This window comes from Opisthorchis viverrini (assembly GCF_000715545.1).
Source record: "Opisthorchis viverrini unplaced genomic scaffold opera_v5_343, whole genome shotgun sequence".
Taxonomy (NCBI): Eukaryota; Metazoa; Platyhelminthes; class Trematoda; order Opisthorchiida; family Opisthorchiidae; genus Opisthorchis; species Opisthorchis viverrini.
Genome location: NW_008751994.1, coordinates 384,612 through 398,771, shown reverse-complemented (window position 1 = coordinate 398,771; position 14,160 = coordinate 384,612). Strand labels below are relative to the sequence as shown.

At 41.9% G+C, this 14,160-nt stretch overlaps 1 protein-coding gene across 1 annotated transcript in view; it reads left to right on the top strand.

The window, feature by feature from the left end:
* The window catches only part of T265_10126 (hypothetical protein), a gene marked incomplete at both ends in the record, with an annotated part of 59,930 nt that extends 49,032 nt beyond the window's left edge, over nt 1-10,898 (top strand). The window contains one exon of the mRNA XM_009176402.1: nt 10,754-10,898. Coding sequence (XP_009174666.1) covers nt 10,754-10,898 — 145 coding nt within the window. The remainder of the gene's footprint in view (nt 1-10,753) is intronic.
* Nucleotides 10,899-14,160: the final 3,262 nt, after the last annotated feature.

Sequence of the window (14,160 nt, the reverse complement as noted above, 5' to 3'; positions counted from 1 at the left end):
TGGGGATGGCCAACATTGACGATTGATTGTTTAGAGAGAGGAGTTGTCTTCATGTTGAATCCAGATTTATCGTCCTTGCTTTTTCAGTCTAGGACACCTTAATGGAAAATTCCTCTTCTGGTCATTCACAGATTTCGTTCACCTGTGTTCCTCAAAGCGCTCCGGGACAAATGGTTTCGGATGGGGTGGGGGTGGTAAATTGGATCTAACTCTACTTGGATTTTGTACTTTTAGATCCAGACCATTTCGCTGATAATTGCACACCACCTCATCTCGGCTCGGCGATTTTCACCGCCTCGGCCACCAGTCGCTGTGGTATGAATCTTAAACCCCTTCTCAGGATGTCCACATTTTCTACATCTATCCTCTGCCCAGTGTCTAGTGCATGCCCTGCCTCCCTTATAATAGGTCTCTCTTTTGACAAAGAGTTTTCAGGCCTCCAGATTTTCTCGTCTGAATTGCATATGGGCAAGGTTATTTCCCGACATTTACGTGCGGTTCTGAACTGTACACTAGGTAAAACAGCGAGGCAATAGTTAGATTATCTGTCTGCTGATTCTCACAGTGAACTTAATTCTAACTATGGAATAGTTTAGAAGCTCGTTATCCGCCATCTAAATGCAACCTCGTGCAGCAGGAACTCACCGAATGACATTTCTTTCTGCTGTCGCTCGGACCACTGCTTTGACCCGGTAAAAGGTTTGTAAGAGGCAACCGATCATGTGGCTGTTGATCTGTTCACCGAGCTTGACAACCGAGTTGCAAGCTTTTGGGGTCATTCGAAGAAAATCTTCAGTTCGCTGCTGGATGGGTGTCCCCGCGATTCGTGCTTGCGCTTACAAAGAGCTTGAAAGGAGCGGCTGTGAATTATAATCTGTTGGTTATTGATATTAATCGCGGCCGAACGGTTGTTCGTTCAAACTGCTATCTTGTACCCGCAGTTTTGGAATTCATTGATCTTTACTGGACTATGAGCAGCATCGTGCGCCAATGATTGCACACTTCATTTTTCCAGAGATCGAGGGACCTCTGGTTGGTGTGCTGTATGATTGGCTTGGTGACACCCTGTATCGGTAGATTTCTATTTGCAGTGCTGAATACAAAAGAAGGTTGATTCGGGATCATCAGAATCCGAATTTGCCTACACTAAAAAGCTCATTTGATTGGCTGGGAACGGTCTCTTAAATCTTGGTCATTATTGGCTAATAGCTTGTGGAGTGCGGGTTCTGTCGCGTCATTATCCCTTCCGCTTGTGGAAAATTGCTCCACTCCTCGTGCACGCTGTATTCAGTTCAGGGTTTGCCTTCTCACTTCTTGAGTTGGATCCTATTCCTTTATCTGGTCCTACCTCTTATGAACAGTAGTCATGCTTAGCGACTATACACTCATTTGCAAACTAATTTGGTTTTTCGAGAGACTCACCTGGAACCCTGCTGAATCTCTCGGTTTTTATGTTTCCTGGCAACTGAATGTGCTGCGTTTGACCGCCTCATGTTTCAGTCGCTACGATATTCGAGATATCACGATACATATATATTTTGTAATTCACTACTCATAAGGTTGCTGTCGAGGAGTTTTCAGCAACCTTATGAATAGTGCATAACAAAATATATAGCGGTCATCCCTCTTCATTACTTTTTAGCTCACCATTAGATTTTCGAGGGCACTTCGAAACCATAACTTATGTCCTTCCACTAGTTTAGAAATTAAAAGCTGTTACAATCGTATTAGTGCTTTTTCTCCAATCTTCTTCTGGATAGACGCGTAGTGACTGCTGCACGATCCATAAGGTTCAGTAGAAAGGCATTTGTTATTGTAGGCAACAGTAGTTAACAGTAATATCTGCGGTGATCCTTCTATTGTCGGCTCACTTTATCTTCGACACTTGATTACCTTCGTTTTTGGAATCGTAGGCATATTAAACAAGAAAAAGACATTTGGTGGATTTCAGTCTAGTTCCATCCAAAAAGCCCAATAGTGGTGGAAATTCCACAATAACCAAAGTTCTTTTCATGCATTAGAGACGGAACTGGTAGCCTTTGACGAGAATGCCATGGATCGGGGGAAAAAGTGACTGTCAACAATCACAGTTGGGTTTGCAACAAGCAAATTCTTTGTTTCGCTTGAATGTCTGCAGTGATGAGATGATGACTTCAAGGAAAGATGAATGATACGGTATATTTTTTCTGGTGTGGCGTTATCTCGCTCGCTCATCTTACAAAACAGTGCCAAAGTGAACGACTTCATTTGTTTCGCGGTCGGTGCTCAAGCGCGCTCAAGCTTGCACTTGCCGGAGAAGGGTGTTTTATTTACTATTAAAATACTCAGAGATGATTTCGTGTGTGTCCATTTTGAGTCGGTACAATCTATGAGAGGCATAGGGTTCCTTGATTTCTTCCCAGTTTTTCTGACGATACCCCTTGGTTAGTTTATCCCGAAATTCGGAGATATCCCACAAAAACGGTAAGTAAGACTGTGAGCTGAAAATTGAGAAATTTGTTTGAATAGCACTACCAGAAGAATTAATACGACACTTCGTGGTATTTTTCGGGAATTTAGGCACTTCACGATATAGCAAGTAGCTGTCTCTACTGGTTAGTCAGTTTCATACGTTAACCAGTTTTGTTGTTGGTACGCTGGCTGCAAGTCGCCTTCGAACGGATCTGCTGGGCATCGAAGTGAGCCACATTTTAGCGCATAACCCTTCGCCAAGTGTTTCGGTCCACAGAGAAGTTCCTGTACAATTTAAATCAAAATTTGTGTTTCCTGAATCTGCTTGAAGTCTCCTTAACGATTCTCCTGTACCACGCAGGCCATTCCTCAACCTCAGCAGGGAAGTGGAAAGACCAGGAAGGGTGAGCTCATGTCGTACATTCCTCCATCACGAAACGTGTGAATAAGCATGAAGTACGAATATCATTTATGTCCAAACCCAACCTAGTCTCAGACTTGGAACAATTAATGAATATGTTCGCTAAGAACTTCAATTTCTTTGGTAGCTTTCTTCGTATTGTGGTCCGGACCGAGACCCTGCTGTAGGCATTTCTGATGACCAAAGCGACTGTAAATGGAAGTGCGTGTAGAGAGTGATAAAAACAGATATCATACGTTGAACTCCTCTCCTAACGTCTATGATGAGCGAATTGTCACTTGAATTTATTTTACATACAGGAACTCGACCTAAACCGTCTTCTACTGACTAATAAAGTACCACCAATAAAAACCCGGCCGGGTGATTCAAAATCGTTTCCATGGACACACCATCAACTTACTTATAGTTGGTCACTCGGAATTCAAACAACGTTCTTAGTTGATGACAGTGGGGATTTTAGTTCATACCTAAAATTGAACTGACGGCCTCACTAGGTTAATGAGACTTTGGCGGGGGGATTAGCTGAAGTGTTTGAGTCACGACGGACTTACATGTGCCGAAATCAGCGGGTGAGACAAAATCATGTGATATAAAGATATATAATACAAAAACAATAAGTCAGTGTAACAAACTATACAGAATTGGGTATCTTATGCGGTTTGGCACATAAAAAGAATTCATCCTGCAACTTTGTTTCTCTCACTGCCCTGTTCAGACTGATTGGGAGATCGTTGTTTTGTAAACCCTTCAACTGTCAGCAGTTGTGTGCGCAGAAGCCAGGAGCTTAATGTCGCCTAGCCACCGCTGGTAGCTGTGAATTAAGGTACTTTAATCTAGTATATTTTCGCTTTAGGCAGATGTTGAATAGTTTGGGTTTCTTTTGAATTATGTGTCAACGTTAACCTCTGCAGATAAAGCAGATCGGAGATTCGGAACGGGTAGCGAGTGGCATATAACCTTCAGAGTTTTGAAGAATACCTGCGCGAGTTGCAGTTAGAAGGATCCTTAATGATGTAAGATCTGTGTTTTCTGAATTATCGATGCCCAAATCTACACGTGTAGTTCCACAAGGTTGAACAGTAGCATTTATTTGAGAGTGAAATAACCGCAAGATTGAAAAGGATTTAGGCATCCCGACTTCCCAAGGACAGTCCACACTACTTCTCTGCCCTCCAGATCTGAGGCTCTTTTCTAGGCCACGAGGAGACGTATAGCGGCTGGCGCTCGCTGGTAGCATTTCTCATGCATTTGTATCGGAGGGACGAATAAATAAATAGATCGAAAAATTGCCTCAGATAGACTATTTTGACAACACAAGATCCAGGTATGGTAATCTGACTTCTTCCGTTTGCCGACAGCAATATATCGTTCCATGCTTGCTCAGTGTAAAGCGAAGTAAATCGATTGCAGATGCGACAAATATAACATTTTGGCTAAAAGCTAATTATAGCTCAGAATTCCTTGCAACAAAACCAGGTTTTTTTCCACAAAAAATGTATGGATGGAATGGGAAGTTGGACGTAATTCCCTTGTGGTACAAAGTGACCCGAAAGATTAGGAAATGTAGCGAGTCCGGAAAGTCCCCTGAGGGTATCGAGGTTAACGTACGTAGTTTGCCCATACACAGTTTTTTTGTGAGTTCAGTGGGTGTCATTCCCCATTCAATTGATAGTTGTACCAACTATCGCAATGATTGGCACGAATTATAACATCTATAAAGAGCAAACAAATTTTACTACCAGTATGCAAAACAGCGAATATAATTTGGAATAAGTTAGGCAAACCAACTCACCTTAAGCCCCATCGGCTTTAAGAAACATAACTCTGTGCAAATGTGGTTTTGAAAATTCTCGTCTGGCTATTACTGTTATAACTAAGCGGCAACAATGAGAGATAAGAAGGATTTTCTTTACGGGAAGACCGTAGATTCAAGGGGCCTATTGTCTATCAAATATTTTTAGAGCTTACATACAATTCTACTAGTAGATAATACCACACACGCACTGATTCAGTAATCTTGCTATAAGATATTATAGTAAGCATAAAGCATGTTTACTAAATTGATGGCTCTGGATACCATGAACAATTTCTCATCTCCAAAAACCGCCACATTTTCTATGTATAAAACAGCATTGCTGCGTTTGATAAGCGCGTTTTTCAACTTTTGTTCTGTCCAGGTTAGCCTCTGAGTAAACATTTCTAGCTCAAAACTGACGCTCGAGTAGTTTTCTAGTTTATGAGATAAGGTAACTGAGTTGGTGATTGTAGTGTCTGGTTTTTCGTCCCTCCAGCTTCCTTTCTCTCATACAAGTGTCTTGTTTGTTTCATACTCCGAAAGAAGTAAATTTGGACCGCATTACTTTAGCCTGGTTCTTCCCATAACTAGAATTGCTTAGTGGGCATTGTGTGGGGCAGCTCGATTGGTCTTTCTGACCTTGAAACCGTAAGCTCTACGGAAAGATTGTGGTAGAACCTTTGGACAGCTGACCATAAGGCCTGATTCGACCGCAACTATGGGTCACCAGAAAACCATTCATAATGACGGTAAAGTTTTACGTTATGTTACCATTTCAATTTCTTTTAAATGACCCCGCTTAATTGCATATCGATTTTTGCGAGTCCTGTCAGAACCAGTCAAATAGGTAAATGTAGACGACAGCTCAAGATCATGGTAGAAATCACGTTTATTGAAATATTCGTAACAATCGAGTAGGATGGAAAGAAATACGTCGTCAGAGCAGTTTTATTTTTCCTCAATACTATTCAACATTGTTTATGTGGGAAACAATGTTATTTGGATTGCTGGGAATTTGTTCGTTATTGTCAAGAGCAATTTTCCTGGCTGAAACACCTTGCTGATGGACAATCAAAAATTGGGTTACAAGATGAGTGGAATTTCCGCTCACTCGACAATCGTTTTTGATACGTTCTCGGTGTGCAGTTTCAGTTCGTTAAGTTCCGTATACTCTTGATCCTTTTGCTTGCTGGATTGTGGTGTGCGCATATTCGCTTGACTGTCCCCGCCACTTCCCATCTACTGAGCTATAGTATTAGCCCTGTCTAAAGATGTAACTTGATATCAAAACTCAAAAACGGAATTTGCTTGTTTTCCAGACACATTAGTGAACAGACCTTGGCTTTTTGAGACTCTTTGGGTCAGTTCTTTAACACAGTTGCACAGACAATCTAATCTTGGAGCTGTCTANCATTAGTGAACAGACCTTGGCTTTTTGAGACTCTTTGGGTCAGTTCTTTAACGCAGTTGCACAGATAATCTAATCTTGTTTCGAGCTGTCTACCAAACTTGATTTGTTCATGCCTGGCGCTCCCACAACTGTCACTTTTTCAAGCAGACTTCAGCTAGAGAGTGTACAAACTGTTAGCTGGGACGTCACGGGTTCGATAATCCCTAGACTTTCATGATATGCGCTCTACCGATGAGTCCCAGTTAGCATAAAACATCTGTGGTGCTTCTTGACTATTCAACACAGACCGGCTTCACTGACAAGACGAAATCTTCAATAAAAAATTCTCAAGTCTCCTCTCATTACCAACGTTGTATATATATATATATGCCCCTGGCAACAGTGGCTCTCGGGGAATCCCTTACACCTGTAATACTGCATCTGGGACAAATTTATCCGAAAACATCAGTTAGACACGTAGAAACCAACAGCAGAGGCTTTACGTTGTTGGGGTAAAACAGTGGATATTTTCATAATATTCAATGGCATTGCCTCGATGAGAATAAACCACTTCGGCATCAACGACAAAGGACGATTGAACTAAAGAATAACATTTACTTTAACGGATGCACGGCTTGGGTCCTTTTGTACATCCGGACAAGTCGGTCGCGAACCAAACACTTGTGTAGAATACATTTTTGTGTGAAAACAAAACGAGCCTAATTAGTTTAGCAAATGATTACCAGAGCACATGTCATCCCTATATTGTGGGTCCATATGGCGAATTCCAATAACAAAACTGAAAAATCCTATTGCAGGGAAAACTCCCCGACTAGACTGAAAAGAATAAAAGTTTAAGGCTAAACTGGAAACTTGAATTAATTGTGGTTTCATCGTTCTTGGATGCTAACAGAAACAACCCCAATGTGATCTGACTGCTGTTATTGTTGAGCATGATTATCTCCAAAATACTCATCCTAAATTCAACTAAAAAATACATGACTGAGCGAATTATTTCATGAAGAAATTCATGCGCTGTAAAGTTTGGTTGGCAAACGTACGGTTCAAGCATAACCTAAAAATTCTAATCAAGAGGACACTTGTGTAATCCCTTGATGTCCATCTGATGGTTCTCATGACAGCACTGGTGTGGCTGAAGTAGTTTCGTATCCAGCGCACATTCACCTCAAGCTGGCAAGCCGTTTATAAAGTTGTAAAGTTGTTTGGCTCACACAATGACCTATTTGATGTTAGAAAACATAGAAACTTGTTAATAGAAATACGGTAGCAATTTCTTCCGCAACAATAACTCTGCCTCATTTTGTTGAGCATCTGTTGTTGTTCTCATCGCTCGCCCATGAAACAAAACGCAAACGAAGGTCACTCTGATTGGTTATTCGTTCCAAATTGATGAGATTCCCTGTCCTGTTCGTGTTTTTCGAAAATATTATTCATAATAGGGTTTCACTGAAGCAGGGTTGCTACCATGGCAACCAAAATCTCCGAGACGAAACAATAAACAAAGAGGGTGTGTGTCGCAGTCAAATCGGTGGTTCTACTGGTTAAATTTGCTAGTCACGTATGTGGCACGATTGAAGAGTATCACCGGACACCCAGGTAGAAAATATCGCTAGGGCGTCAGTAAACCAGACAGAAAAGATACATGAATTAAGGAGTAACGCTTCCACATACTGAGGCCTGTTTTCATTTGAGACTGGGTATGCATCCGTTATGTATCCACAGTAACTATCGGGTGTCAGATTGTTTTGGTCTATCGATTATTATTTTAAAAAGAGGCTAGTTGCCTGTACTGGTAAGGCTTAGTAAACCTTATTTTATATGACCTACTGGCGGGATTGCCAGAATTACAATCAGTTCTGTAGAGACAAACTACTCTGAGTTAAATTATTCAGCCACATTTTTCACTACTTGCCAACCCACGTGGTTTTCAATAGAGACTGAACTGGATCTCCCGTCTATGATATTCCTAAATTGATTGCGCTGTACAAAGACTGCCTCTTGTTTTAGTTGACATGATATTCGAGATATCGCAGCATATTTTCATAAAAGAAACTCCCACAAGTTTGCTGAAAACTCTTCGACAGCCCACGACTGGTTTTGCTCTTTTTGGGGCTCATCAGGGAGGCGCAGTCCCCTCGAGTTTCCGTCAACCTTATGTTCCAATTGAACCCAATTTCGAGAGGTTTCGACAAATACGTTCATTTACATATCATTTTGGTTTTCACAGGAAACTCAAATGAATCTCTCGTTTACAACTCTTCTTCTCATTGAACGAACTAGGTTAAAATTTGTTTCTGCTATATCTCTTTTATTAATGATTATGCCATGACGACGAACCTATTGTTTGTGCACGCATGACTTCATTCTTCCCGGTTCATCTTTTTCACGTTAACGATCGGTATCACCGATTCACTCCGACGCTGAAATTAGGCTTATCGGTCAATGTACCAACGAGTTTCTGCAGGATTATGCAACACCTCTTTGTCGACCATGGTTTTTAATCGAGCCACATAAGACGGGTCTTACTGGAAAGCTCGTTATTCGGCTAAAGGCTGCCTTACAGGTTCCGGTTGGAAGGGGGGGTTACATTTCCGTTGAACTCTTAAGAACCATAGTCTTCACACTTGTATGGCGCTTCCGCAGGCGGTTTTATCAGTAGGTTAGTGAGCAGGCATTTTTGCGCTAAGACTGACTGTATTTCCAAGATGTTATAAATTAGCAGACAAATAAGACTCAGGTTTACGAAGGTACGGAAGCCAGGATGACGTAATTTGTGCAAAATATTTTCCACCCAATATTTGATGCTTATACACAGGTTTTCCGCTATTTAATCCAGTACTTCAATCTTTTGTCTTTGAGGGCTTTCAGATCGAGTGGGATATTATCCCGCTTAATCCGACGAAGACGATGGTAATGCTTTCGAAAAAATAATATTATCTTGACAGGATACATCCTCTTAATCCTGCACGCATATTCATGTCCGTCTTGGATGACAACAAAAATAGCTCCTTGCTCGCAGTCGAGGATACGTGACCACGGATCACTTTACCACAAGCATAAAAGCTGTTAGGGAAAATAACTCTTAATTCCTTAGGTAATTCAGGTCTAAGATGTATGGTATCGAACTGAATAATCATAGAATAATTTGTATTCCACCGACACCCTCTGTATGCCTAGCAATGTCGTATACCTAAATCTTCAATCTAACTATTCTTCTCATCCTTAATAATAGTATTGTCTCAACTTAGTTCAAAATCTGAAACTTACAAGCCGGCATTCTTGTCAAGAGAACCACCAAAAATGCGCAGTGTGTAATAACCCCCAAAAGTAGGTCAGAAGCACACTAAAATAGGTCGCATATAAAATGTGTGCGGTGACAACATTCTAGAAATTCGGACGAAGTGAATAGTATCTCAACAATGTTTCAGTAGATAACAGGTTATAATTTTTCATGTAAAAAACTAAGATGATTGAATCAGCTTACAGGAGTACCCCATTCGTTTATTTGTAAAATTATTCAATTAAAACAACAACTCACCAAGAGAATATCTTATTCGTTTATTCATAATTCCTACCGGATGGATATGTGAGTGACAGATGGGCTGACATAAAGAAGCATATACTGGGCTGCATCTGTCCATAGTGACAGGCAGATTTTCCTGTTTTGGGTATTGCTGATCACACAAAGTCAACTAATTTGATGGGTATGAATATCCTGTCTGTCTTGCATAATGTTAGTTTTTGGCCAAACGAAGAATGACATTCTTGTGAAACGATGCTGCCAAAAAGACTGCGGAAGTATCCAGCAACACCGCATTCTTATAAAAAGTTTGATACCGTACATACAGTACCAACAACATCGCGTGCGGCTTTGTTCTTAACTTTTCAAGCATGTTCCTGAAGGCTGCTGGAGAAACTGCCCCTAATCGGTTTGCTTGGTTTGAGGGTCCATTGATCTGTGCGCAGTTTGTATCGACTTAAAATGCTGAAGGGAATCCGGCGAGGGCAAGAAAGGGGTCAGAAATTACACGTATGTTCTTAAAGATGCAGGTGGCAGTGAACAAGCTTGCTACGCATAACTGAGGTCGATGTGATCTGTTATGACCTTTGGTTGTTTTTTAATGAGTACTGCCTAGCCGAATGGTTTCTACTGCTTCGAAAGTTCATAATGAAAAGGAACAGTGTGTCAGCAGCACTCGACCACACCAAACATTCTCCAGTGCCTTGTCTCCGACTCAAGGAGACCATCCGTTTTCGCTATGGCGCTCCTTAGCAAGCCCGCCTGAGCGCCACAGTGGTACCTAAGTTTTAAGTTAATGGTAAACGCGTAGCCAGGGTAATTAAAGCTACAAGCCTTAGGGCATGGCCATAACCGACATGCATCAATAAGCTACTCATCCCCACGATTTCCTAACATATGTTGCTAAGCTGGCCATGTACATATGAATACCCGGTGGGGATCATCAGCCAAACAAAGATGCCAACACTTGATGGCTTAATTCGAAAGCCAAAGGGCTTATGTCATCCAGATGTGGATCATGGAGATTGTCTCGTGTTCATCCTTCTGACTGGCAGCACGCATGACTGCACACGAGAATCGAGAATACGAGCAACACCAGGCCTTCCAGCGTGCGAACACTAGGATCAGCTTACTTAGCAATTTTTATTCATTCAGTGATGCATTCATACGAGCCACTTACTGCGAGCAGGCACTGGTAGACCGAATATTGTTGAACATCGAGTTCGTCCCGGATACCAGACAACCATGTAAGTCCGGAGCAAAGACACGTCGATTTCTTGCACTTTCGGGGTTACCATAGAAACAGACTTTTCAATAACCGGAAAGGAAGAGCATATCATAGGTGTTATTTAAATACTCAACCTGGATATTCAAAAGCAATATTCAACTTCAACAGAACAAATTAGCCCGAAGAAAATCACCCTCTAGAGAGAACTTTGAGCGATTGAGGGACACAGAGGTCATGCTCAATAAGGCTGTTGGGCCATTACGACTCTTCTCTGTATCTTTGTTTTCCATTTCTTTCGCTTTGACAACACAGCTGTTGTCGGGCTCATTGAAGCCCTATCTGACGAACCCAATCGCCGGAAACGGGCTCGTTTTTTGCATTGTTTCATTCTTATATCCATAGTTAAAAAAACGAGACGATCAAATAATAAGCGTAGATAAAGGTGTTTCCCTTCAAGTATATTCGGGACTACGATACGCGGCAGGAAGTTAATCCAAAGATGTCTATTTTCGGAACGTGGCACAGTCGCCATAGCGTCTAAAGCAATGTAGAACTTTTTTCAAAGGGCAAATATCACCTTACATATGTAACAATATAAGGTGAATTAAATATAGACTGGTCCAAATGATTGCATAGTTGATGTGAACCGTGGCGACACGCGTTTCCCGGTATTGAACACTGAAACAATGGACTCAGGACTGCATTGATTAGTCTAGGATTACGTCCGCGCGGTGAAAACAAGGTGGGCGGACAGTTTATGCATCATTTCCATCCTTATAGAAGCGGCGATTCCAGTCGAGCGGCAGCCGTACTTGTTGCGGTGTGCCACGTAAGGGCAATAGTGATAATGATTGTTGCCAAGCTAGTGTAACACAAACCAAGCTCGAACTTACGACGGAAAATCAAACGCAAAAGATGAGGGATAAGACAAGCAGGAAATAGTGGGGATTTAAATGGGATCAGCCTTGATGCTACAGAGAGAAAAATTGGTGTTTTACTTCCACTCAAGTCACTAATCGGCTATAGGCTAATGAAGTTCAAATTCAATCCGGTGTGAGGAAAAGCCTAATCCCGACCGAAGACAGAAAGTACACGCAGGCGCGAAAACAGATTTCATATACGACCGATAGTGAGAGTTCTGAAGAAAGCGTTACAGCTCTGAGGCTGAGGAGATTGACGAGGGTTTTGACACAAGCAATATCTGTGCTTTGATAGGTTGATAGGTTTGGTAAGTTGTCTAAAGAAATTCGAATCCCAGGGAAACAAGGAGTGAAAAGGATGGTGTAGACGTTTGCTCGCAAAAGCGCACAGTGCTAAAATCGACCGATCAGTCAGAACAGATTAACTAGCGCCAGTCCAGGAAAATTTGTACCCAATTCATTTGAAAGGGTATGCAGTAGTCCTGACGAAACTTGTTACCCAAAAGGGTCACTGTATAGACTATGTCACGGCATTAGCCTGGTAATTGCGGCACTCAAAGCGATTTCTGGTCTAATCGATAGACGCTGGACTGACCCATAATATGTTGTCGCATATTTACTCTCCGACTGATCCTGAAAGATCGATAATGCTTCTATCACCCAGAAGTTTTTTCCAATGACTTGAAGATTTCTTTTGAATCTGACAATGTGACAATCTATGGAACAGAATGTTCTTCATAAACCTTAATTATTCCAAGGATTATGTTGTAACCTCGCCCAAGTTCTTTACATCCATTCGCGTCAGCTGGGTCTGTACCCTAATTCTTCTCTGTTACAACATTGGCGTCGATATGATAACGCAGAGGAATCTGTCCTAGCGTTGTTCCCCCTACCCAAGGGACATTCGCTCACAGATGCAGAAAAACGAGTGATTTTGTTCTTCACACTTCCAACTCCTCAAAAACGGATTTTTACAAGTGCAGATTTTGACATCCTGCTGCGATCGCTGGTAGGAGTGGAATCAAACGCTAGGCTCTCAAATCGGTCAACTGAACTAGTGGACAAATTCGTTCGCCCGGATGATCTAGCTCAAGAGGATCCTATGATNCGTTCGCCCGGGTGATCTAGCTCAAGAGGATCCTATGATATCCTTAGCGAGGAAACGAATCGTTCTCGAGTGGTTTGGGCTGGTCTAGGCTGGTCCAGTTTAGGCTGATGCAGTGCACTGAAGGTTGTTATAGAGAGAAAAATTAGTGCAAATTGAGGACGTTCACAAAATGCCAGTTTTTGACTATCCGTACCTTCGGAATAGTGATAGAATTTAAAACATTTGATTGGTGATGTTGGGGGGGGGATACATTTCACACGATAGACAGCTGACGACGCCTCGTAGGTCGCCCTGATTTTGTCACGTTCTCCATATTCCAGTCGATCAACTCTCTCGAACAGCCTCCGTTCCTCAAACATGCGGATTTTGCAAACGGGGCTAATTAATTGAATGCAAAATTCAGAAACCGTGACCAAAAATAATCGGTAGTGACTGTCTTTACGTATTTCTTAATGAGGATATCCCGAGATCTGGCACGTTGCTCATCAAAGAATTTGGAATACATGGCTCGTTCGCGCGCTCTTTTGGGTGAATGTGATCAAGTTTTCGTTCCCAATCCGAGCTTTCCCATACCAGTGTTTCTTTATAAGAAGTCCACTACCATCCCTGGATTCACGCGCCAGTTACGTCGGGTATCCAGTCCTACGTCCAAACACATCGAAGAACGAAAATATGACAGCTAGAGGTGGTGCACAACACACGCATAACTTACAGTTGTGATGAGACAGTCTACACTTTGTGACTCCCTAATGCAGCAAAATCAGATGAGAAAGTTTCTACTAACTCGGTATCATTTCGACCAGTAAGCGAACCCCGGATAGTGAACCGGACTCTCGGATAAGCACAGCTAGCTTTGCAGTTGGAATGCTTCAGAAAAGTACCTAGGGCGGCCACATTTGCGGCTGTCAACAGTTTTATACGACAGCTTGACATGATCCGTAGTCTGGTTTAGGGTCTGAATTTTGTTAATGATGAGTTCACATTGAACTCTGACATCTGCGATTGATAAACTACAGTGCTGAGTGACGCAATTTTTTCTGGATGCTTCAGTCTGTTGCGTGTTGTCAGGGTCGATTCGTGCTCGTGCTATTCCCATTTTCGGTTACACCACGGCAACGCTACGAACACAATCCCATTACCGACTGTAACTCTACCATCTCAAAATCATCCTAGTGACACCGGAATTCCGTAAGAGGCTACTTCAATAAGTTTGTTTTTGTTCTTGCTTTGTTTTATTTTAACCGCATCTTACAATTTAAAATTGTTAAGAGACAAGTTTGCCTGTGTTTTTCTTCTACCATAAAAT